This window comes from Schistosoma mansoni, chromosome 2 (assembly GCF_000237925.1).
Source record: "Schistosoma mansoni strain Puerto Rico chromosome 2, complete genome".
Taxonomy (NCBI): domain Eukaryota; kingdom Metazoa; phylum Platyhelminthes; class Trematoda; order Strigeidida; family Schistosomatidae; genus Schistosoma; species Schistosoma mansoni.
Window position 1 is genome coordinate 8,685,780 of NC_031496.1, and position 26,815 is coordinate 8,712,594.

General features: G+C 34.7%; 1 protein-coding gene across 1 annotated transcript in view; it reads right to left on the reverse strand.

Annotated features, from left to right (window-relative positions):
- The window catches only part of Smp_047540 (putative f-box and wd40 domain protein), a 40,353-nt gene extending 15,611 nt beyond the window's left edge, over positions 1–24,742 (reverse strand). Inside the window, exons 1-9 of the mRNA XM_018795577.1 lie at positions 24,636–24,742; positions 21,599–21,644; positions 19,550–19,613; positions 15,883–15,948; positions 12,166–12,310; positions 8,492–8,715; positions 6,798–6,888; positions 5,161–5,295; positions 4,850–5,019 (exon numbers count right to left, since the gene is read on the reverse strand). Of these exons, the coding sequence (XP_018649876.1) occupies positions 4,850–5,019; positions 5,161–5,295; positions 6,798–6,888; positions 8,492–8,715; positions 12,166–12,310; positions 15,883–15,948; positions 19,550–19,613; positions 21,599–21,639 (936 nt within the window). The 5' untranslated portion in view covers positions 21,640–21,644; positions 24,636–24,742. The remainder of the gene's footprint in view (positions 1–4,849; positions 5,020–5,160; positions 5,296–6,797; positions 6,889–8,491; positions 8,716–12,165; positions 12,311–15,882; positions 15,949–19,549; positions 19,614–21,598; positions 21,645–24,635) is intronic.
- Positions 24,743–26,815: the final 2,073 nt, after the last annotated feature.

Sequence of the window (26,815 nt, forward strand, 5' to 3'; positions counted from 1 at the left end):
CGTGTTGGACAGTTTTTCTTCCAGTGTCCTGTCCCTCCCCTTGCGAAACACTTTTCTTTCCTTTTACGATTCCCTCGTAATGCCGCATTCTCGTGCTGCAGTTCTTCATTCTTCTTCTCAATGCTGCTTTTCTCCTGACTTTCGCCCGCGACCGGAGCTACTGTTCGTGTCTTCAACTGCCGCGTCACCTTTGCAAGCTCACTGATTTCCATAGGTTGCGCGGCGTGTACTAGTCTCAGCTGCTGGGAAACGGCAACTGGCACGCTCTCGATAAACTGCGACGCCAACAACTGTGCCTCCGACTCCTCATCCAGATTTGGCAGCGCGCGACGCAGCAACTTGGTAAGCTCGACGGCCAGCACCAGCGGATCACCATCGATCGGCAACTTCGCCACTCGGAACTTCTGCAGTGCTTCTTCTCTGTCCACTGGGCTATCGAACTCCACGATCAACCTCTCCGTGACTGCCTCCCATGTCGTCTTACCGCCCGTACCGTCCAGGCTGTCATATACAGCTTTCGCTCTGCCTCTCAGCAGCGTCCCCAGCACCACCGTCTTCGCCTTCGGCTCCTTCACTCCCACCAGCTCAGCCACGGCTTCGAACTCCTTCAGGAAGCTCATCACATCTCCGTCCTCAAATTCCTTCGGCCATGGGATCTTCATCCTTGGAGGCAGCGACACCAAATGTTGTGAATGAGAACACAGGTGAGGACAACCAACTATGTATTTAGCACAAATTACAACGTTACTTGGTAAAATACAAAAACCATGCTATGATACACTATTTGCAAAATGTTCTTCAATTGCCTCAGGCTTCATTGTTCCTGGATTTTCACACAAATTGCTTTTTATTTCTGTTCTTCTCTTCTTGATCTTCTCAATCTTCTGCTGTCAGATATTCTATTCCTTACTCACCATATATACTACTTATGTTGATATCAGTAGCTCACACCACAAAAGGAGTCACTAAATCCATTAACAGCGCCATCCTTTCTCACTTGATAGACAGTGAACATCATATCAAAATAGAGGAAGTCTTCTCTGTTTTAGATCAAGTTCCGAAAACTCTACCTCAAAGAGCTAGATTACGATTACTTAACATAGCTGAAGCCATCTGGATCAACTCCAGAAAACCAAAATTATGCATCCAGAAAATGTATATCCAGACACTATGTTTACCTTGGCCTACGACTGGATCACCGGATTCCTAAACTAAATATTATAAACCTCCCCCCTTTTTTTCTTTCTTTTTTGTTGATCACCTCTATTTTAATCTTCACATCCATCATTCCCAATTCGTTCATCTTAATTACCTTGATAACGCCCCTTTTTATTACATATTATATTCCCACAACAATCTTACTATGCAAACGTTCACCATTTTTAACAAATAACATTGTCAAATTAATTAATACATATCTCATTTTGGCCTTTGTAAAATATCACAATAATTATGGACTTATAAATAAACATACGATAGCTTTTGTGTTTTAAAAAAATTTTTTCATCCCAGTTTTCAATTTTTTTTCCGTTCGGTTCGTGCAATTTAATCAAACCATAATGACGAAATCATTAACTTAAGCTGTACATTTGAGCGATAAACACATTATCATTATTAATGTTGGCTTGATTATAATTCATCAGTGTGATTTCACTTAACCTTACCAATCGAAATAATGTTGTTGTACAAGTGAACTGATCTTAGTACATAATTTTCAACTTATAGTACAGTAAATCAACGTTAATGATAACTTAAACGTATTTGTACTAATTTTCAGCAAACACTCAAAGGTAAAAAAAAATTTTCATCAGTAGTGTCTGAATTGTTGTACGCAAGAGAGGAGTTATCAGATGAAACAGTTAAACTAACAAAAATTGTTTGTCATTTTTTAACGAATTGAAACAAAAGAAGTCAAATCAAATTGTGCGTGGCCCTAAAAAGGGCCTTTACTCGGTCTCTTAACATTTCAGATTTCCCTGAACAATGGCGTAACTATTAATCCGTAGTGGTACCGCACATGGGACAATGGAATCCATGGTAGTGGGTCACAAGCACAAAACAAAAGAAACATTGCCCTGCAGAGAAAAGAAATCTAAGTGCTTTTATCAACAGTTTCACTTGGCGGCTGAGAAAGGTTGCATATGTCATACAGTCGGTTGTCGTGGAGATCTTCGTAAGTGTCGTTGTCTCGGTCATTGAATCCTTCTGAATTTATAGAAACAATTTTATCTTCATCATTACTTGACGTGGCATCCCAATCCACGTTTGTTCGATAGTTGGGACTTCTTGTCAGTTGGATCAACAGCATTGTAACACCCGTGGAAGTGGAGGCTTCGATCTGAAACTCAGTTGCTGCAGATAAGGTCAACGGCGTTGGAGGTATCCTTCCATAAACCACTTGATGTGCGGGGCTGTAGACAACACTACATTGTTCTTCAGGCATACGCCTCACTAAGAAATACAATGCCTTTTTGATGCTTGGCTGGTCCTACTTGGGCAGAGAAGTAACTGTCAACAACAACGTTGGTGAGGTAGCTGTCCGACTATAGCCCTCTGTCACTAATGACATCAGACGGAAGAACAGTTATATAATTTCAGATCACAGCCTCTACAATGACAGTCTACGATCAATGTCGATCAATGAATGACTTACCCTGTTTATGACATTACGAATGAAGTGTACGCGACACAAAATGTGGTGAGAGTTCGGATACACTTGTGTAATAGCAGCAGCTATTGTAGGTGAGTCATCTGTGGCAATACCAACCAACTCTCAATTGTTAGTTGAGCGCATGAAGAATGACAGGAACTGCAATAGCAAAGCAGATGTTTTGTGACTAATAAAGGCAATACAAACAGGTATTGCCATTAAGTTCATATCCAATGCAACTACTTGTTACAAAGATAATTTTTCGTTATTGGTTTTGTAGGTCCCGTCAACACCAACATCAACAAAACGAGTTGACAAATTCATCTCATCAGCAGTTGCGAAGAAGAAGTATAGAAGATAATTTTCTTCATCAACTTCGTGATCACAAAACCCAACAAGCGATATGATGTGGGCTTTCAATTTGGCGTAGTTTCTTAACGTTTACAATATAAATAGGCATACTGCTTACCAGGAAATTTGGCCTGTGAGTACAATTTATGGCGCATGTTAAAAAACATTTTGGGCATTCAGGCATTTTCCATAGCTCGGTAAGCGAAGTGCACATTGTGAATGCTGTTGTCCTCCAAATCAGAAAAGGTCACACAGTTTTAAACTCAGCGTTCGTTAACCTGTGCATCCAGGAATTATTGCTGTTCCTCAGAAAATCGCACTCGTGATTGTGATGAACATTCCCACGAACAACAGTGCAGCAACCTTCAATAAACTTACAAAAGATGAGTGTTCATTGTAGTCCTTCATGAACAAGATAATAACATTAATGAAATTACAGCCCTCGACTAACCGGCTGTGAGGATCTGCTAGGTGTTCTACGGCCGTTTCTCCAACAAATTTAATATATGATTTCTGATCCCTATGGAAATGAGGACCTTGCACAGCATAATGGCAGTACGTCAACATTCCATAAGTTCCGATGGCTCTCTTTAACGTTTCAAGTGATTGGAATGCTACGACATACAATGTATTCAAGATTATGTTATCTGTGTCAGTGACAACGTGAGGAACGACAGAGCTTGTACTCTGTACGTTACTATGGTCCACAATTTGAAGAAAAGGTGCTCTGTCGACAAGTACTTACATTTTATATCAATTTTAAGAAATAAATAACCAATTATAACGAATTTAAAACTAATCATTTAATTGGATGAAACGGAATGAAAAAAATTGAAAAATGGGATGAAAAATTTCTTTGAAAAACATAAAAACTGTCATGTGTTTAGTGAGATTCTAGAAGAAGCATTTCGAATGTGAAAATGCTTGGAACTGTTCTACACACTTAGGTATTATACATCCAGGATCATGGAAATATGGTTTCGTAGGAGGTGGGAATCATATGTACAAAAAACGTTTTGCGGTATTTCACCGAATTTAAACAATATATACTAACAACGATTTAGTGAAGTTTTTAGAACACCTAGTTTAATTTAAGACTTTATAGGGGATGTAAGCTAAGATGAAAGAGATTTACTTATTTCTCTTCAACTGGTAAAAATCGTTTGATTTCCAACATAAATGCTCTACTATGTGTATTAGATTCCTTTTCGTACTAATGTGGACGTATAAGTGTTTAATTACAAGATTAATTTAATTGTAAGACGCTGACCAGCTATTCAGTATGTTCATATACAAGGGGCTTATGAGATATTCTATGAAAAAAGTTCATAAAATATGACTTGAATAAACTGAACAGTGAATTTTAATGGAATACTGAATCAATACAAATGTCAGTTAACAAATAAAAATGGATTATTCACCAAGACGTAGTTTTATGTTTATCCCAATGCTTTCCATGTTGTTTTTTCTTTATATCTATAAGGGTAGACACGTTGTAGGAATAAACATCTGGTAAAAAGAGCTAATAATGTGGACTTGTATGTTTACCTAATTTAGTCACAATATTGAAGTGTTAAGCGTATTTTCTAGTGAATATGTCACTTCATTTTTTAATACAGCCACTCAATAATCATACCATTTTGAGGTTACGAGAACTGTTGATTTCAAAAATTGAGATATTATAAACCGTCAACAGTGATGATCACATTAACACACAATACTGCTCAGTGTTCATTACAATAAATAAACTTTTCAATAAGTTCACCGAATAATGGTTGACATGTTTATTCATCAAATAAGAATATGATATAATTTCTTAAAATGTTGAATAAATTATATGTTACATACCTGTACACATCTTACAGTGTCAGTATGACCTTGCAATGTACATGTACATGCAATACGTGACCAGTTAGATGTTGCAGAAAGACGCCATAATTTTAAAGTGGTATCTGCACTACCAGATATTAGTAGTACTTCTGGTGGTTCCCAACAATTAGGATATGTAACGGTTGTATCTAATTTGCATAAAGAACATGGTATTGATGCAATTGACTCGTGAATACAATGTACAGGAGAAGTGGAACAATAGCCATCGATATTATTATTATTATTATTATTATTTAATTGATAATGAGGTAGGGATAGTAACTGTACACAACGAACAGCATCTGAATGTCCACGAAGTGTTTGAACAGACCATTTTGCATTTGTACGAATATTCCATACGCGTATTGTTGCGTCAGCTGATCCACTAACAATACGATAAGCATCGCAATCAATACAATAAACAGCTGAAGAGAAAATTTAGTAAAATAAATCAGGTTAAACCAATGTCATATTATAGGTAACCATAGGACAAAAGTTGAATGTAGAATAACTAATTGTACACATTCTCAAGTGTATGATTGAAGGATTTAGAAACATGGATGCTACACATGAAATAATAACAGACAAGAATATTTAGATTATAATACCAACTATTCAGTTACCATCTGAAAACAGAGTAACTTAAGCAGTACGAATAAGCTAAAAGACTGATAAGAATATAGTTTCAATGTTCGACATAATGGATAAGATTAGAGAAAAATACTAAATGTTAAAATTGGGTAATCGAATTAATAAAAGAAAACATTTAATTTATCTCGATATAGTAGCTCGTAATTCATTCATAATGATATCCTCCAAGTGAATGAGAAGTCGTAACTAATTACCCAGAAAAGTCATTACATTGATAATGTAGTGATTCAGATTTTCATACGAAGTCGAGTACCGAAATGGCCATAATAATAGTGATGATAATAATTAATAAAAAAACAATCCAGTTTGACGATGAACACTAACCTAGATAATCTAATATACAACAGGTTATTGACTAATAATATCCAAATCTGTCTGACTTCGATTTAAGAAACTAAACATAGGCAGGGTAGATAGTCAGTGATAAAAGAATGAATAGGCGAGTTTATATCAACTAGTGAACAATACTTAAATAAAAAGACAAATAATAGCACATTTCCATTGTTTATTTGATAGTCAAGTGAATTAGCAATCTCAAAGTCACTAGTTCGAATCTACTGGTGATCGTGATTTTGGAGTGACTAAAGTTATCAACTTTATATTTCTTTAAAAGATGTTTTGTTGACAGCAATCGAATTTCAACAATTATATTCCATACACAAACTTTCCCCACCTGTTTCGGTTAGTACAGCTGAACCAAACATTAAAGATATAGCTTAACACCAAATATAAAAATCTATATTTCATCATGCTACATCTAGAGTTTGTATTCCTGCTGCAACTTGCGTACTTGAGCACTCGAACGCTAGAACTCTCGAAGTCGCAAGTTGTTAGACAGAAGACGAGTAGGAAGGAATGTTATTCCAAACAGTGTCAAATAAAATACAAGACACTAAGGTATTTGTAGTTTTTAGTAAGAGAAAATAAATAATCCTTGCAGTCATCCAATCGGCATGCAGTGGTTTTTAGCATTAGTCCAATCAGGAAGCTACACATCGAGATTCCGGAATGTTCTTCCAAGAGATGCTTAGATAGAATATCTTCGGCTCTTTTGGAGCTTCCTTGAGTTCACCGATGGCCGTCCCTACACATCACATAACCACATAAATAGGTAATGTACAAATCATAACTATTTTGAGAAGTTAAATCACCAACGAATCATTTTTTTCCATACAGAAAATTTTCTTCTTCATTAGTGAACAAGCGCTTGAACTGAAAATTACACCAGATAGTAAATAGTGACAAGTATAACTGTACAAAAACAACTAATACATACCTCCACTGTGGCCATTAAATTTACGTATTCGATGTTTACCCAAACGGAAATTACGTCTTAGACACACACGTTTCTTGAATACATTTAACCACTAATGAATGTGAAGTAAAAATAGTACGCATAACTTTTAAGTGTGAAATATTTGCAATATTATAAAAATGAAATAATCAAAAATCGTTGGGTACTGAAGAAAAAAATTAAAATAAACTCATCTGTCAGAAACGTAAAGCCTGATTCAGAAAATTTTATTTACTAGTTACGTTTGTGGCTACAGTAACGTAATTTTTCCGATTGCCCTATGCGTGAATCCTCTGTATCACCAACTTGGTTTAGGAGTCGGATGTCTGATTTCAACCTGTCGTTTTCATATAAAACTCTCAGAGAGTAAAGACAGTGAGTACAAGTTTCCTGGCAAAGATTATAAATACATGGCTATATGGGAGCGTTTCGAGAGAGAGAGAGAGAAGGGACTCTTCCCATCCTCAAACTTACAAGAGCGTTTGCAATATATATAACTGCTATCTCCAACAGAACACTGAGGAGAAATATATGAATTATATGATATTGAGACTAATTATTTATTTTATTTTTTCTCAGGGTTACAAAAGACAATTTATAAGCTTATTTAATATTACAAGTTATATAGAATTTACACCGAGAATAAAATATGATTAGACGAGAATTCAACTCATCACTATAAACAATCATTTGGATTCAGCTTTGAGAAACAGTTTCAAAGACACTATCAGGTTATACAAATCAAATTTGGGTAGAAACATGAACTTGAAACGTTGACTCGACAGTTCAGTCGAGTAATTTAACGATTGAACGATGGCTAATACAATTAAATGACAATAAATTTTGAATAACACAACTAATTAAAGTAGTAGTTTTTCAAGTGTTATCTATGCACAAGAAAAAGAAAGCAAAGAAGAATACTGAGAAGCGTCAGATCACTAGGTTTTGTAGTAAAACAGTTAGTTTCTTTGAAACATGTATTTTTAGATTTGTACTTTACCATTTGTTACAATCATTCCATCAATCATATACAATGTAGAACTTGGCGTACATGTGCATCAGTTCAAGTTGATACACCATATCATGAAAATTGAAAATGAACAAATATCAAAGTCAATGCTGATAAAATCCCAAATATGATCTAGATTTTTAATTGACCTTAGTCATTAGCTTTAAATTGGTGTATGCAATCAAATTTTAACACTTTTACAGATTCGAATTCAATTTACCTACCTTCGAGCAATTAGATAGTATTATTGTGTATCATTAATGTTACGATTTTGTGTTGATCGATAACAGTTGCTGTAGATTGTAACCGAGTTGTGATGATTAGGAAAGAAATGAATATTAATGAATCAAACAATTATAACTTATCACATTTCTGTTCAGTAAAAATGTGTATGTAAATAGTAAAAGGAAGAGAATACATGGGATTATATTCTACATAGAGAACAATATACTGGGATGTAACGATAATGAAAAAAACATTTAATCAACTTTCACTGAATGTAACGCTTTGAATATCAGTCAGTGTTTTATTTTCCTATCGGTTATGACACCTACATGTGGCTTCAGCACACATAGATACTGTTTATTGATTGCGTGGAGAATTCACATTTTCACATGGTTGACATATAAAAAACGATAACCAAGAAATAAACACTTGAAATTCTTACATTAATTTCTAAATGATTGTTAATAAGATTATTTGAATTTTGTTGATTTTCCTCTGGTACACGATGATTATATTCATTGGATTTTGTTATACCATTGAATAATTGTGGTTTTCTTAGAATAGGTGAGGACCATTTTGGTAGCATACAAAAGTGTTTATATAAATCAGGATGTCGAGCGTATTTTAGCCAACTTTTATTGACTTCTGAACATACTGTCAAAGATTCTTAAGATAATACAATAAAGGAAAATAGAAAATGATATAATTTATGGAAAGTTGATTAATGACAAACAACAGGAATGTAAAAGACAAATCAAGACGAACAATTACAACAAAGGCAATAAAAAACAACTAATTTAAAGCTGAGGGAATAACTGAAAAGCTTACTTCTGAATGAAATGGGCGCTGATGATGTTGTCAAGAACAAAAACAGTAGCTTCGTAATTAAACTAACTGGTTCAGAGAACACATCAATCAATAGAAGCATCATTAATATTACATTATTCCAAATTTTTATAACTATTAGCAATATATTAGGATCAACAAAATGGACCTTGGGTTAGTTACAATGAGACTGCCATGATATGCCCAACTTTGATTAATATACATATACATCGGAATCAGAAATACCAAGATTCGAGGCAATTTTAGACCGTCATCTTTGTAATTTCGACGATTTCAGACAGACAGTTTAAATAGCAACGTACAAGTAAATTGTATCTTCAGTTAATAACGAAAACTTGTATTACGGAGATTTTGAAGATGAATATAATGTATTTTTCTGAAGGTAGTGTTTAGAATTGGAAAGGTCGAAACTACGTATGTTTACGAGATCGGGAATCTTGTACACCTGACCATGTCGTATTTTTGTCGCTGAATATATTTAGGAAATAGAATTAAGGGAATCTGACTGAGATACGACCTTCGTTTTCACTGTAACTAGAAGCTATAATTTTAAGTTATTTGGTTGAAAACAACGTTGTATTTGCAAACTTGCAAATAGCAATTGTTTCTATAAATTAAAGGAAGTGGGTTATGTGTCAATAAGAATATTAAGAATGATCAATAGATTTCGACTCTCTGGATAATTTTAAAATTTATATACTACGAACAGGATATTAGATCCGTTACTTTTAAGGTGGATACTCTAATGTCCAATCGCAAGGAGGTAAAAACATGCACCAACATTGAAAAAAACACAAAGTTGATCACATAAAGCATATGGAATAACGTAAACAAATAAACTTAAGAAAAAAATCTCGGTTTAGTGATTCATATTGAATCTGACCCTATGAAGTGGCTGTTAGATACAAGTTAAATAGATGATTATTTATAGCTACAGAAATAACCCACAATCTAGTTACCAAGTTATGGTTTTAACGTTACGAAATCGAGAGACACTGACACTATCATAAGCTTTCATACGAAATTGATTTTAGAAGCATTATTTTTTTAACAAGTCACTACACCACACACACTCTTATCCACTGTCTCTTTTGACGATTTAATGTGGAGTTTATATTTAAGGAAAATTATGTGAATACTACAATTATCAGTCAGCTAAACACAACATAGAACCTGATACGTGTGTGCGTCGGTTCAAGTTGCCACAACTTATTAGCACAGAGAGATGAAATTGTAAAGGCGAATCCCAGAGTAGTAGAAGTAGTAACAATATAAGTGGCGACAGAAAGGATTAAATATTAAAGATATAATTCAGGAAAATAAAAAATTAGTGTGATAAAAAGAATCCTACGACGGAGGTACGTAAACAAAGAAATCTAACGAAGGCAGTAAATATTTTGGACATTCAATACTTTATTATTTGTTTGACATTTGGTTTTAGTATTTTACACAGGCCACAACCAAACTCGTTTAGACTGAATTCAAGGTCACTTGCAATGATCAGCTATTTTCATTTATAGGTGGAAGGCATTTCATAGATATTCTATGCTGTGACCTCTGTGTTTTCGAATACATGATGCGCTAGTGATAATCGAATGATAAATATTGTTGTACTATAAACGTGAATGGCTCAAATTATAACATAAATTATTAAACTAAATTATAATGTGTTAGAATGCTAATACGTACCCATAACAGTAAAGTGAATATCTATAATCATGGTAGTGTAGTAAGAGTAGTAAACTTATAGATGAAGTTAAGTAGCGTTGGTGTAATTAATAATTAGCTATTTTAAAAAAAGAAACACTTTCAAATCTCTCACTACCCTAATAACTTCCATTTTTTATCATTCAGTTAAGTAATATTATATTTCATATTCGCAATAACAAATTGTTTTCTTATCCTAAGGTTTTTTTGGGTTTTATTTGCCTGACTGTTTGTTATTCTATAAGACTCTATGGTTGTTACTACATAAATATTCATTCTCTAAAAAAAGGTGTCTCCATGTGTCTTTTGAAATTTTTATTCCGGAATGGTCATAATTGATCAAATATATATTCATCCACTTTACCACTCTTGATAATACCTTCATGCTTGTTATCATTATTCAACAGATCTTCATTGATATGTTATAAAGTATGTACATTGGTTATACATAGGTATTACCATCATCACCAGGTTGTAAGTGGTTGACAAGAATCCACGAAATAAATGAATTCATCTTATTTTGCCATGTTCGTATATTCTTACTTTATTCTAATTTATTGATTGGAAAAATTGTGTGAAATTAGCTATTTAATCCTTTTTTTAAAGACTATAATCTAAACTCTTCTTGCTAAATGATGCAATGACACATACAATTAAATAAACAAATAAATCAACTCGAATAAAATCTGGAAACAGAAAGCGATTGATAATAACATTAAAATTGTGAGCTGATTTAAGTTGAAGGCCTAGAAGCACTAGATCGATGTTTCGTCCTAGCATGTGACTCTTCGGCAGTCCGCATCCACGACCCTGAAGGCGGGAATCGAGCCCAAGATTTTCGGTCTCGCGCATGAACACTTGATTTATAAACCAAAGAGTGAGTATCCAACAGTGTTACTATCTAACTTTAATTAGTCCACAACATTGCGCGACCGTATTTTATTGTCTTCGGTGGGTCTCATGCCCGACACGGTCGAGCTCCACTGGTCACAGGCGTACAGTACTTACAAGTTATCAGTGGTGGCCTAATTTATATCGAATCATGATTTCAATGAAATTTAACAATCTCCGCAACCCCATACTGAGGATCAAACAAACTTCTACTGACACGGGACAATCAAACGGATACTACCTGTCACTTTGATTAGACCGATGATAATCCATACTACTTAAACAGAGAAGAAATGAAACTATGTTTGTTAGAATTAAATGAAGTGATAGCTGAACTTAGAGGTTTTCATTGTTGGGAGACAACAATCTAAATTGAAGGACCTCGAGAAAAATATAAAGCAATGCATAACAGCTCTGACTATATCCAATAATAATGGAATGTTTTCAACCATGAACTTGAAATCTTCATCTCTTGAAAATTATACGTTCGAATCACATTGTTAAAACAACTATATCATTTACACCATCAATCGATAATAGAACACGACAACTAATGGGTAATTGGTTACACAATTCGGACCACCACACAAAAGAATTATATTTACATAAAAAATAACAAACCGATAAAATGAATAAATTTCGTAATTAAAACGAAGTTCGGACAACTCTTACTCCATGATAGATACGAGAAAATTCGTAAAGTTAATTCCGCTGGTAACCAAGTAACAAAGTCACAACAATCGGGCATACGTTGACAAGATGAATGGAGATGCGTTGCTAAGCGTAAGCTTTCAAAATGTCCAATAGGAGTTAAACCCTTAGAAAGATTTGGAAAAAATAACAATACGTAATTCAAACGAAATCTTTGGGAAATACTTCTCAGCATATATTGTAAAAAGTATGTTTATTATTTGGTAGTTCGTTTATTTGCAATCAATTAACGATTACATAATGAAAACATAATTGACGGGGATATTTACATACTAATTTTAATAATTCCCTAGTGGAAGTTTAAATTTAGATCTTCTCTAGTGAACAGCTAGAGTACAATTCATTTGCTCCATGAACACAGATTCTGTTCCTATTTTAGTTCAGTACACTTTCAACGTGTTAATCTTTTCTTTAACTTCAAGAATGACATGAAAATGTTTACACACAGTAGCTATTCGCTTAGTTCAACTTTGTTTATTCTTTTTAACAAATTTTACGAACAATATTTATATTTTGTACTAGGTATGGGTTGGAAATGTATCTATGTACAAAGAAGTAAGGTTAGCAATAATTTACAGTACAAATAACTTGTATAATAGATTTTATTTTAATCTGAGCACTCAAAGGTTATCCTATCCATCACATAACTACATCCCTGTGTATGCTTGTTCCATGGTAAAATTTGTACACCAATAAAAACCTATAATTCAACGTGGGTTTTAATTATTAAACATTAGAGCATTAATGTATTCCATATGGTATCAAATTACTATGTTCAATTAGTAAACTTCAAGAGTGTTTATTGGTAAAACTAGAAGAATATTGTCTAGTATGATTTAAGGTTAAAAATGTACTTGTCGATAAGTATTTTTTATTTTTATTTATACACATAAATATTGGTACAAGGAAGCACCAGATACATATGCGCCCCACAAATCTTATTCGATTTGTGTGAGGACCGTGATACTGCCCAGGTGCCCAAACTGAAGCAGGTGGTTATCTTAGGGGGCCACACCAGGAGCCTTTGACCTGAAGGTCTAGTCCACAAGGCAGTGGAGCATCGTAAGGAGATGCAATCCCATGGTAGCCGGTGATCAATGATTGATTCGTACGTCATTTGTTCCTTCAGGATACTGGAGCCCATGTGCACCATTGGTTTGGAATCAGGGTTTTCCAACTCCCTTAGGTGGACTCGCCTTGTCCACCAACCCGGTTAAAGCGCCGGACATTCGCTTTTCGCCCTCTCAATTTCGTAAACAACACCCGTGGTGCGAGAAGGCAGTGAGTAGGACTTCCCTATCAGAGGCTGTATACGCGTGGCCATGTGAGAGCATTTGGAGAGGGAGAGCGGACTCTCCCCACTCTCGGGCGTAGCAGGGCAGTTTGGGGGCACTTGTCGATAAGGCATTTTAACCTACTATCATGATAATTCATAAATGTTTCAATCAAATAAAATGGATGTTAAATTGGTAAGATGATTGTTTCAAGAAGATTATCATGCACAAAAACAAACATACAGATATGATTGCATACAAATATCCAGTTAAATGAAGATAAAACTAAGAAATTATAGAGTTACAGACGTTGGTGACTAGATTTTAGAAAGATTTGACGTACACAGTGAACAGGAAATTCATAACTGTTGATTACACACAGGTTGACAATGTTGTATAACCATACAATGAGAACAAAAAATTTTTAAACTATACTAATCATTTTTAATTAAACATGTTATAACGTGTGTGTGCGCGCGTGCCCTGTTAATATATAAACGTGCTGATTCCCGCCAATGAGAGAAGAGCGAATTATCGATCAGAGCTATGATATACAAAAGCTATATGAGCAGTCTTGAGTACTACTCGGTTCTGCTTTCTGCCTAGCCCAGCCAGTTAAGTCCAGAACACCAATAACAGTCTCTGCGATATGAATCATTGTTCACAAACATACTGGGTTTATATACCAACGAAACAGACCACATCGTACCATAAAATAGAAAATAACATTTATACAATATTTAGCCAAATGTGGCTGTGAATAGGGGGGACAGTAATCAATAGACTGGGTATAACTCAACAATGGTAAATCATATAATAATAGTCTATAGGTCAAAATAAAGCTCACAATGATGCACAGAATATTATTATTTCGAAATATTTCTATTATCTCATAAGGAAGATTCATTAATAGTCATATTGTGTTGTAACACTGTCAGAAAGAGAAATAAGGTTAAACAAACCTGTTAAACCCCGTGGGAGATTTATGAATGGTAACTTTGAGAAATGTTTATGGACCAATATGATATGTATATTTGGTATTGTATAATTGTTAAGTAACTAAACTATTTATATTCGTGTCCCTCTTATTATAAGCTTTATTTTGACCTATAGACTATTATTATACGGTTTACCATTCTTGAGTAATACCCAGTCTGTTGATTACTGTTCCCTCTATTCACAGCCACATTTGGCTAAATCTTATACAAATGTTATTTTCTATTTTATGATACGATATGGTCAGTTTGTTTGGTATATAAACCCAGTATGTTTGAGAATAATGATTCATATTGCAGAGGCTGTTATCGGTTTTCTGGACTTAACTGGCTGGGCTAGGCAGAAAGAAGGACTGATAAGTACTCAAGACTGCTTATACGAATGTTGTGTATCATTTGATCCGATCAATAATTCGCTCCCCTTTCATTGGCAGGGATCATCACCTCATATATTAAACAGGGCATGCACGCACTTTCGCGATATAACAAAACCAGTCATATTTTTTCGTTTCGATGATCATCTATCGATTAGTATGGTCAGAAAACTAAACAACTCATTGTCACAGATTGATGGAAAACAGCTAAAAGAAGACATTTAAACTGAATGTTAATATAGAGCATGTATACTGTCAATAATTCACTGCAAATAGTCTAGTTAATACTAGACTATGTTCACAGTCACATCGAGATTTTATCATTGATTGTTTATTCAAATTAATAGAAGCCAATTTGGTTAAGTTTAGTGAGATCAATCAGTTAAAAATATGTATCTGTCCATCAGAACAAACATGTTTGTGTTGATTGCTACTCATTCTCTTGCAACTGTTTGTTAATTTGAAGTAATAAAATATAGTTTTTTTGGAAGGAACAAGGATACTATTAGCTTCACCCTAACCCGGAGTAAACATAAACTCTGAGATGCAGGTACATCCACCCGAATAATCCCAGATGGGACAAAACGTACGTCTTAAATGTCACTGCTAGCTACTATCCGTCTCTGGTTACAATTCCCAAAGAATTTTTGAATATCTCACAAGAACACTTTTTGTCATGATAAGGTAGTATTGTATACATGTAATTTTGAAGAAACAACCAGTGGAACATGTGATTCTCGTAAAAACAACAGAAAATGCATGTATTGTACAATGTTTGTTTCTTTCAAATGCATTTCATCTAGGTTTATAAGTGTCTAACTTAAAAAGTTCCTTAAAAACAAGCACTCACAATGATTGTTGAATACCTCGAAAAAAATCAAAAAAAGCATGATTTGTTCTAAATTCCTAGGTACAATTACAACTGGGATCTAGTCTGATTGTGATGATATTTATCACCTAAGAATTTCAACTCATGTAATAAGTTAACTTGAACATATACACATAAAGTGATGAAAACAAATTAGTATCACTTACTAGGAGATGTTCGAGTAAATTTGTTTTCTGCTGACCAGTTAAACTAACGGACAGCTTTTTGATAAGCTAAAATCGGGAAAAAACGTTTTTTAACAAAAAAATAACACGAGAAACAATGTGGATTTATCAAGTGTATAAGTACAAGTTTGTGTACTGAGCTTCGAACTATAACTAGATGTAGTGGGTCACGAACTATCTACCTATTATAATTAAAATTGAATATTATGTTAACTAATATCAGCTTATTCATAATGGTTGAAAAAAAAAGAATTCATAACTTAAGATAAACATTTAAGATACACACTTTTTCATATACAGTTGATTAACTGATTAGGCGTCAGTAAAACCCGATGAAACAACTAATGGATTCGCACTGACCACAAAAAGACGAGACCACAACTAGGAATAAGTTCGACAAGAAATTAGATACAATTTAAACTAGAAAGTAAGTTTTAAAAATAAAATTTTCAAGATGCAAAGAAACAAAATGAGCTGATGAGCTTATTAACTTGTCAACAACTATGATTCTAGATACTTGGTCGATTATCCATTACTGATTTCAGCTACATTAATTATTTCATTAGGCAATCAAATCATTATTAATAACCAATTATCTGCAACTAAATCGAACAAGAAAACTGACATTACTCCTAGATCAAAAGTAATGGAATAAATTCTCAGCTAATTATTATATGAAATGAAGTTATTTTCATATCTATATTTAGATATTTGCATAGTTGAAATCATGAGTCAATTGAAGCTAGACCACCATGGAAAACCTGGAAGCACTGGACGGCTGTTTTGTCCCATTATGGGACTCCTCAGCAGTGCGCATTCACGATTCCGCACTCGCGAAATCTCCACAAAAAACCCCTTCTGATTTAGATATTTATATACTGAGTAAATATAACATGACAGGAAAAGTTGAAATGGTCGTGTAAATCAAATAACTGAAACTTTAAGTTACAATAACAACCAATGAAAGTTGGGTAAGATATGACTTCAACAATATTGTTTAACATAATTTTTGATTGTAATTTTCATATCGAACACCAGATGGTGAAAATGTGGCCAGTGGAAAAATTGGGAAATTAAAGGCAGTTGAGTAAATGAATGCGGTCATGTGTCCTAGATATTTATTTAAGTAAATTCACCAATGATTATACTACAGAGTTCTTTGATTTCCAACTTAATTAATGAAATAAAATTTTAAACGAAATGAAGCCTGACTCGGTTTTCATACATGATTTGGTTTTTTGAGGGGTGTTGAGTTTATGTTTTTGCATTGCTTTACAACGTAATTATTTCATTGTGCATATTGGTTTCATCAAGTTTTTGAAGATAAGCAAATGAAATAGGTAAAAGTATAATATACTAACAGCCTTGAGTTAGCCAATTAAAATTTAAGATAGTCCTTTATGTATTTTGCATGAAATTTCAAGTCCAATGATGGATAACTTATATGTTGTTATTAACTGGATGAAAATTGACAATAATTGATTGTTAAAATGCTCGGAATCGATAAAAATATCTATTACGCAACCAAAGTGTGAATTTACGATGATGCTTAACCTAAATGACAAAACATGCCTGTCAGATTGTGTACTTAGTGTGGTTCAATGTGTAGTCAAGAATGTTTAGTGACGCTAGATAATATACTACTCTTCCAACTCTTTCTCTAAATCTCAACCCTAACTTTCGTAAGATTTTAAACGAAAGGGTGGTGAAACATTGCATTATAACGGATATCGTGATGAAAAGCAAAAACCCTAATTTGTAAAACGCCAACTCAAAATTCCAGCTTTATCTTTAATCAAACATCGTGGATTGGTTAAAGTTAGACATTAACACCATGGATGCCGGCTCAGTGGTCTATCGGGTAAGTGCTCTGGCGCGAGACTGGTAGGTCCTGGGTTCGAATCTCGCGAGGCGGGATCGTGAATGCGCACTGCTGAGGAGTCCCATAATAGGACGAAACGGCTGTCCAATGCTTCCAGGTTTCTCATAGTGGTTTAGCTTCAATTGACTCATGATTTCAACTATGAAAATACTGAAATCTCCACAAAACCCCTTCTGATATATCTTTAATACACAATTTTAACCTTTTTAAATTAAAACCAATATTATGTGGTGATGAAAATTACGGTGCGATAACCGTAATTTATAATGTTATCTCCACTAATGATGTGTATACTTAGGGGGGGGGGGTTAATAATTCAGACTACAGCCATTATTCCATTGTTGTTTTGTTTTCATCTGATTTGTAACTAATCAGTGTTTCCTGATTGGCTGACAAGTCACCCGAGGTCACCAGTATAGTTTCGCCATATTATATATATATATATAATGCCATCATTATCACATTCAATTTATTTCGAGAGATTTTACAGCGAAGGTTAAGTCGGAGGTCATGGTTTTGGCGGATAAAGTGAAAGTAACTCTATTCATGCTACTATGTAGTGTAAATAATCTTGCTTCACAAATTATCGTTATTAAATCGATGCAAACAGTTCAAACATTTGCTAATTGGGATTTTAGATCGATAAAAATGTAAACAAGGAGTTATATTTTTGTCAACTAATGTCTTCATGGTCGAATGATCGAAGCCGTCTTTTGATTTATCTTTGAATGAATGGAACATACAATACTAAGGGGAGTAATCGAATTTTGGTGTTTAAAGCCATTTTCATTAACCTACATTGCTTAAACAGAATAATACTGGTAAGGGATAAAGTGAGGTAAAATGATATATCTTGGATTCCATATAACGAGTACGCCAGTTTTCTAAACACAGTACCGATTTTAATGACTAACCTGTGATAAAGCAATTTCAAAAGCTAGTGAATATAGGAGGAAGCATGAAAGTAAAAAAAATAGGATGAAGCAGCTATACGGTAATTCCTGATGTCCAATAATCAATCGGTTGATTTCAAAACTTTGAGAGAACCTTAACGAAACAATTCTTGTCGAGAAAGAAAAATGGACGCGGTATTAACAGAAGTATAAAGGAGATTAATGTATTTGTTCATCCTAAAGGTACAAAAAACTTGCAATTCAAATGAATAGTTAATATTTTAGGGACTTGAAACAATTATTATTCGGCGAAGTGAAATGAAAGCTTAAATTGTACAGATGAAAACATGAAAATAAAATAATTCTCCCACAATTCAAGAACTAGTGATAACTGATGTAGAAATTGAACTCAACAACTACGGTTATGTAACTATAGCTTAAGTGAAGACTGTCAAGATAAGCGTCAAAATTATGTTGTGCCTTTTTTAAAGACGAAACACTAGCCAAGTGTCAACAAGTCTTTACACAATAAGATGAAATTGGAAATCAATGAGAGAAAAGTTGGTTTTTTTTATCATAACATCTGAATTTTTATACAATCTGTGGATAATGATCGGTGAATCTGAGTTAGAGTATGATAACGAGAGACCAACCCAGCAAGCAGATGCATATTTTTCTATTCAGTTTAAAATCATACTCTTTTGTTCAAGGCCTAAAAGTGATGTAATGATGATAAGTTTTACAACTTCAATTCAATAAATGAATGCACCAGATTCCATATTGTTCTACTCAATTAATCACATTTTCTTTTCAAATACATGATAAACATCTTTATTTTAAATCAACTTTTATTTAAGAAATCAAAAATTCTCACCTCCAAAACTTGATGAGGTTTTAAATTTGCTGCTAAATTGTGAGAAAGCATTGATACAAGAGTACTGAAAGAGAAGAAATACGTAGAAAACGTTAACTTAGAAAATATATACTTATTGAAATAGCTATATGTATGATTTGAAAAAGATTTATCTAATTTGAGATGGTCTGGGTTACCCCACTATTGATAATTTTGATTCAAATTTGATCAGTCTTCGTTGCCCCCAAATACCCTGATATGGCTGACAAGGAAAAGTTAGCCCTCCTCCCTCGAAATTCTCTCACATGGCCACGCGTATACAACCATTGCCAGGGAAGTGCTACTCACTGCCTTCTCGCGGCGAGGGTGTTGTTTACGAAATCCAGAGAACGAAAAGTCAATTTACGTTGCTCTAACCGGGTTAGTGGATATGGAGGATCCACCTAGTGGAGTTGAAAAAACCTGATTCCAAACCAATGGTACACATAGGCTCCAGAATTCTGAGGGAAAAAATGGCATATGAACCTATTGTTGGTCACCGGCTATCGTGCGACTGTATCTCCTTACGTTGCTCCACTGCATTGTGGATTAGACCCGTAGGTCAAATGCTCATGTAATCGCCCCCTAATAAAACCATTTGCCTCGGTTTGGGTGCCCGGAAAGTATTCCAGCCCTCACACAAATCGAATGACAAAGTGTGGTGCATTTATATTTGTCACCATCTTGTACCAATGTTTATGTGTTTGAATAAATAAATAAATATAGCAATTTACATTTGTAACTAACTTAGAGAAGCTAATCACTGGTTATTTATTTAAACTTACATCATAAAGATTATTTTAATATTATCATTAATAAAGTCATTAATTCATTTACTATCCAAAAAGATACTCTGTTAGCAGATCAGTTTTTTTATTTGTAAATAAATAAAGATTCAGTAACTCGACATCGCAATTTTAATGAGATCAAGATTACGAGTCTAGTCTCAAATTCGTTGTACGAGAATCACTACATAATCTTGGTGTATAAAGGATTATTTCCAGTACTTACTGACGATTACAGCTTGGTTGGTTCAAATGAATTTGTGTGAAATCTTTCATTTACAATCACTGAAAGAAAATATCTCTCTATCAAGTATCAATTCTAGTGATCTATTTAGAGGACCCAGTGGGAACATTCATATTAACCGCTTAGCGCCGAGTTCACACCTTTTGTCCGTAAGGAAATAATTTTCCTTACAAATAACACACTCTTAAGCCCCCGTATAGAAAAATACCAAAGTACCAAGTTATTCCACGCTGTGGACAGATATAAAAGTATCACCGAATGGTTGAACTTTACTCCTAATTAATTATAAATTCTTGAATATCTACCATATAGTAGGAATCCCATATGGGCTTATTTACATGCATGCAAGAAGATGTGTACAAATACGTCAGAGTAATTCTCAGGAATTATTCAAATATATTGTAATGGTCATCAAACGTTTCAAAACAGTTTTGTTAATAAATGACAGTTAGCATGCTTTACTAACTAGGGTAATGAGATATATTTGTTCAAATGCTCTTTGAATAGCAGTATTGATAGTATTTGGAAATGATCGATCTCCAAACAACTCAAAAACTAAAGGTTTTCATTTTAAAATATGACTATTTTATAAAGAGAAGAAAGAGCATACTGGTGTTAACCGACAAAATGTGACTCAATCATACCCCTTGATAAGGGCATTTAAATACGGAGTTTGAAAGTAAAATAATATGTTTTATCTTCTTTGACCGCCAACAACCAATTACATAAAATAATATGCATATTAAAAACCAATGGTAGATTTTTGACTTTGCTTTTGTGCTTGTTGGAGTCTTTTAATAAGTAGTCAGAAACCCTAACAAGAAAAAATATTTCAAAAATCCAAACTTATATTATCATGTATTGAAGTCAAACAAGCTAGGCTTTAACAAGGAGGCCTCTAACAATCGCAGCTAATCATTCACTATTAGCTAAGTATCTGAGATAAATTTGCATCGAACTCCTAATAAACACACTACACCACACAATAGAATTAAAACTTACTCAGAATTGAACGGGATTTTGGACCCATTTTCTGACTTCATTTTCACTGTAGAAAACAAATAAAGCTTTTTAATCTCTAAAGAAGAACAATTTGAAATGGATGTGAAGCATTAAGCAATTGTACATAAATATATAACAAAATGAAAGAAATTTCAGATTCGTGGAGGCTTAAGAAGATTTTAGTTTTTACTAAAACTTGAAACCGCATAGAAAGAAAAGTCAGTTGCATTATTCATAAAATTGAGGAAATTTCCAAGAGACTTGAGAATGATTTTTGATATAAATTTCCATGATGTAAGTCGTGTAAACAATAACATATCCAATAAAAAACAAATACACTTTCTCAGTTTGCTAATGTATTACGAAAGTAGTAGTTGCGCACTTCGGGTACGATACATAATGAAAAAAGGATTTAGATAAAAAACTGAACAGCTAAATGATGATGGGTGATAATACACTGACTAAGCATTAATCTAAAGAAGGATATTTATAACTAGTAGTTTTGGACTGTGGACCGGAGTCAACCAAGGCTGCATAATCTCCTTTTTTCTAGTGGTTGACTGGATTATGAAGACCTCGACATCTGACGAGAATCACGGACTACAATGGACAGGCTGGATACGACTCAACAACTTGAACTCCACAGATGACCTGACCCATCTATCCCAAACAAAAGGAAAAATACAAACGAAGACAACTAATGTAGCTGCAGCTTCTGCATCAATAAGCCTCAACATACACAAAGGGAAAAGCAAGATTCTTAAATACAACACGGCGAACACTAACCCAATTACACGTGATGGCGAAATCCTGGAAGATGTGATGTCTTTCACGTAACTGGGGAGCATCATCGATGACAAAGGGGAATCGCATGCAGACGCAAAGGCAAGGATTGGCAAAGCAAGGACCGCCTTCCTACGATTGAAGAACATATGGAACTCAAAACAACTGTCAACCAATATCAAAGTCACAATCTTCAATACGAACGTCAAGGCAGTCCTACTGTATGGAGCTGAAATGTGGAGAACTACTACAACCATCATCAAGATGGTACAAGTATTTATAAACAGTTGTCTACGCGAGATACTCAACACCCATTGGCCGAATACTATCAGCAATAGCCTTCTGTGGGAGAGGACAAACCAGCTTCCAAATGAAGATGAAGTGGATAGGACATACACTGAAGAAATCATCAAACTGCATCACGAAGCAAACCCTAACTTGGAATTCAGAAGGGAAAAGGAAAAGGGGAAGGCCAAAGAACATACTGTGTCGAGAATTGGAAGCATGAAAATTATGGGTAGCAACTGGAGAGCATAGCTCAGGAGAGAGTTGAATGAAGAATGCTGGTGAGCGGCCTATGCTTTTCGACGAAAGGTAGAGGCGTAAGTAAATTTCGCGATATATAACTGAATATTATTAATGACAGATGAGTTACGAAAGAAGTAGCTTATAACTTGGATACTGATCTTATTTTAATGTGAAAAAAAAGAGATTTTATCACAGGATTGAAAATGTTAGAAATTAAGGATTCACACCAGACGGTGATTTGTAAAGTCAGAAGCCGAAACGTGAATATTATAATCAATAAATAAAAGCTTATACAGTTACATGCATAATGTTCGAGAACTTAAAAGCCAATGGAAATGTGAAAGACGATTTAAACGTTCTATTAACAGAACGGTCGAAAACCAACTATCTGTATATCATATGCAAATATTTTCAAATAGCTTCATAACTCTTGAAAACAGTAGGAAATCCTGAGTTTCACAGACTAATCTTAGATAGCAGTTTCTGTATTTCATGCTCTGGCCGAAATGAAACAAAATATCAGCTAGTAATTCCACAAGTACACTTAATCCCGCTTCGCATGTCTACTAACTTTGGTAAAAAACAACTGTATTACTAAATATCACTTCAAACGACGACTAAAGATTTCAAATATTCATGAACACCGAACCACCACTAGCAATCAATAGTATGTAAAACGGTAAAATCTACGTCAACAACGAGACTGCAAGTTGCATTTTTGGAAATTAGCCGAAAGTGCTCAGGTCAAACCACTTTTTGTGGGTATTTTAATGAACATAAGGTTCTGGGGACACACAAGAGCTAACAAGTAGTTTATTTGTGACTCTAGGGTTGAGAACTAATCATAGGGTTTCCAAGACTATATATCGTATGGTTTGTTTGAAACTAAGCGGTATAAACAACATAAAGATTGGAAGTAAGAGAACAGAACACGTAACTCTGCGGTATTTCTCCAAACAAGTATCTCCATGCACCAAGCGGTGAATGTAAGAACTGGTCGAATAATGGGAGGGGGATTTCTACTTTTTAACTGGTAACAATCACCAGTGTCACTTAAGTTACACTGTTTGATCACTCTGATTATTAAGTGACTTCAGGTAACTAATAATAATCAGGGATTCACTTAAGAATCTATGATAGATATGTGTACAACAACCTAAATAGTGATACATGTATGTAGCATAAAGGACTGATATGAAATGATCTACTGAGTTGCATTCATCATTGGAACAATCATGTATCAGATGCGATTAAATGCCTAGATAGAACATGAGATGATTTTTGGGCCGGATTCGCGATGGTTCTTCATAAGAAGTGGTTATCTAACTATTATATTGGCCAAATTGCCCAATTTGAAAGGTCAAATTTACCCCCACTATGTCTACGAATGTACTCATTACTGAGACATCTTCTGGATGTCTTCCTCTTAAGACAAAATTGAATTTTTCACGGAACTAACACATAGTTCCACACTATTTTCTCTTTATGGTTGAATGGTCTGTGGACAGGTATCAGAGGGAGTACATAGATATGCCTGACAAAAATATCAAAATATGTCCCACAGCCAAAAAGCCCCTGCCACATGTAGTTTCTTACAAAAACCCAAGTGCTACTGGCACAGGAGACTGTAAACAGAGAACGAAAACTTCAGTTTTATTCATTTCTCAACTGAGAAATGACAGTTAGAAAGGTAAAAAGACTTTGTCATCAGGTGGAATACACTTACCGATACATACGTTTGACAGATTTGTTGATGCTTGACTGTTAAGTCAAGGGAATTCAATCACTGGAACTAGGGAATAAAGTATAGTACAGACGTAGAGTACATTCTGAGCGTTTGATGGACAAACATGAAACTCAAGGTTACTTAAGTTACCAAATTGAATGACACAAACTCTTCAGTAATAAAAGTATAGCTATACAAATCTAGTTTGCAAATTATTTCGTTTTTACGTTTATGTTTTCTAATTCCCCCACTAATAAGGAACGTGATTTCAAACTGGAGTGTGACACTGATAAAGGGAGTTGTTAAGTACGTTGATGAGATCCAGACCTATTGCCGTAGTGCATTTGTTTTTAGCTGTTCCACGAATTCTCTTAGGAATTCAGAACATAACCGCGTGATTCACATGTAATAAAGTACTTCCTTATAATTTACGAACGATTAAAGGGTGAATATTTGTATTATAGAGCTAATGGTTTGTCACGGACCTTGATATTTCATCCAGTAGTCAGGTCGTTGCTTATCGAGCAGTTTATCGACCCTCGTTCAAGTCAAGGGCGACCGGCGCTTTTCAATTGTTTGTAAGCTGTTGACTGAATCATGCGGAAGTGGTCTCACTTTGTTTCTTGTACCAACGCTTACTAAGATATTTCTGTAATGGCGTTGTTTATTTTGTAGAGTCATCAACGCAGCCGTCGTACTAAGTTATGACGGAAGAGTAATCCGTGATGAGTATTACCCGTGAGGTGTGATGTCTATGTAAGCTGATTGGTCGCGTCTAAACCGATCAGCTCTAATAGGTCCTCAAACATCGACATCGCCTACGTTAGTGTTCAACAACATTATTTCACAACTACGACAGTATAAAGAAAACAGAAGATAAACGTCACTTTTCTTGATATGATCATATATGTGTGAATATATCATTTTCCCAAAAAGTAATCACAAGACAAATCGTGATGCGGAAATAGCTTTTACGTTACCAAATGGTAACAACACTTATGTACATCAGTCTAATTTCTTTCACCCGTTCTGTGTCCTTAAGTACGTACGAGTGTATTTTGACATCAACCCACAATTTTATTTTTTCTTTTCCAGGACGGCTGTGAAAGGTGAGAAATCGATGAAGATCACGGAAAGTTGAAAATTTTCATTGTGCCTGTTTTTCATTACTATATTGTACCGTATTGCCTTTGATAGTAAGGACAGACAACCATAAGCTGATGAACACAGCAAGCTGTCAGAAGAGTGTTTACCAACGACAAACCCTTTAGACATAAACTAATGACTGACAAAGTCTTAGGATCATCACTACCGCACTATTGGGGGAGTGATCAGTAAGGGTAAATAAATTCCGAAAATAAACGGTTCTCCAAGTCTCTGACATTGATGTCGACCCCCCTCGTTTACTGAACACACATAAATGAGGGAATTTGGCCACATATTCACAATAGCTCACGAGTGCGTAAGCCGCGGTACACATTCCTGTGAATTGCTAGCCTCCTTAGACCACAAGTTTCTTTGATATTCAGATAGCCTTTCAAATATGTCTTCATTCTATACTTCTGTTTTTTGTTTTGCATACTTACATTATAAAGGTGTTACCAGTAAATGCTCTGTCAATACTTGTGGCATCCACCTCGAAAGCTCATCCACAGTCGACCAATCACACAGACATAACTCATCTTTCCCAGTTCCATTGAAACCTTCTTTTGTGGAGAAGGAGTATGTTAGCTAACCAGTGGAACAACTCGTCCTGGTGCACTTAACGTTATCATTACTCTACTAGTTATCCTTGCAGATGTTATGGTATTCCGTCTGATATTACATCATTTTATGTGCCTGATCAAGCTTCAAAACAATCTTCGAGGTTCTGCAGAGCGAAATTATAGCACAATATTGGTTTCCAAGATCACGTAAGGTAGCAACAGTCGAGCCAAACAACAGGCTACATAGTTGAGGATTGTTAATTCATGTTTTTGGGGCGATTTTGTGATTTTTTGTTGCAACAGACCGCATAAATATGAAGATATCTAAAAACCAACCAGTGTGATGAGAAAATGAAGTCTCAGAGATTGAATACAAAATGTCCACCACACATCACTATATATTCAAGGTCGTTTCAATAAAAAGCGGGCGACCTTGGGTGGGCCTTGGGATTTTTTTCGGTGCCGTTCACGTAC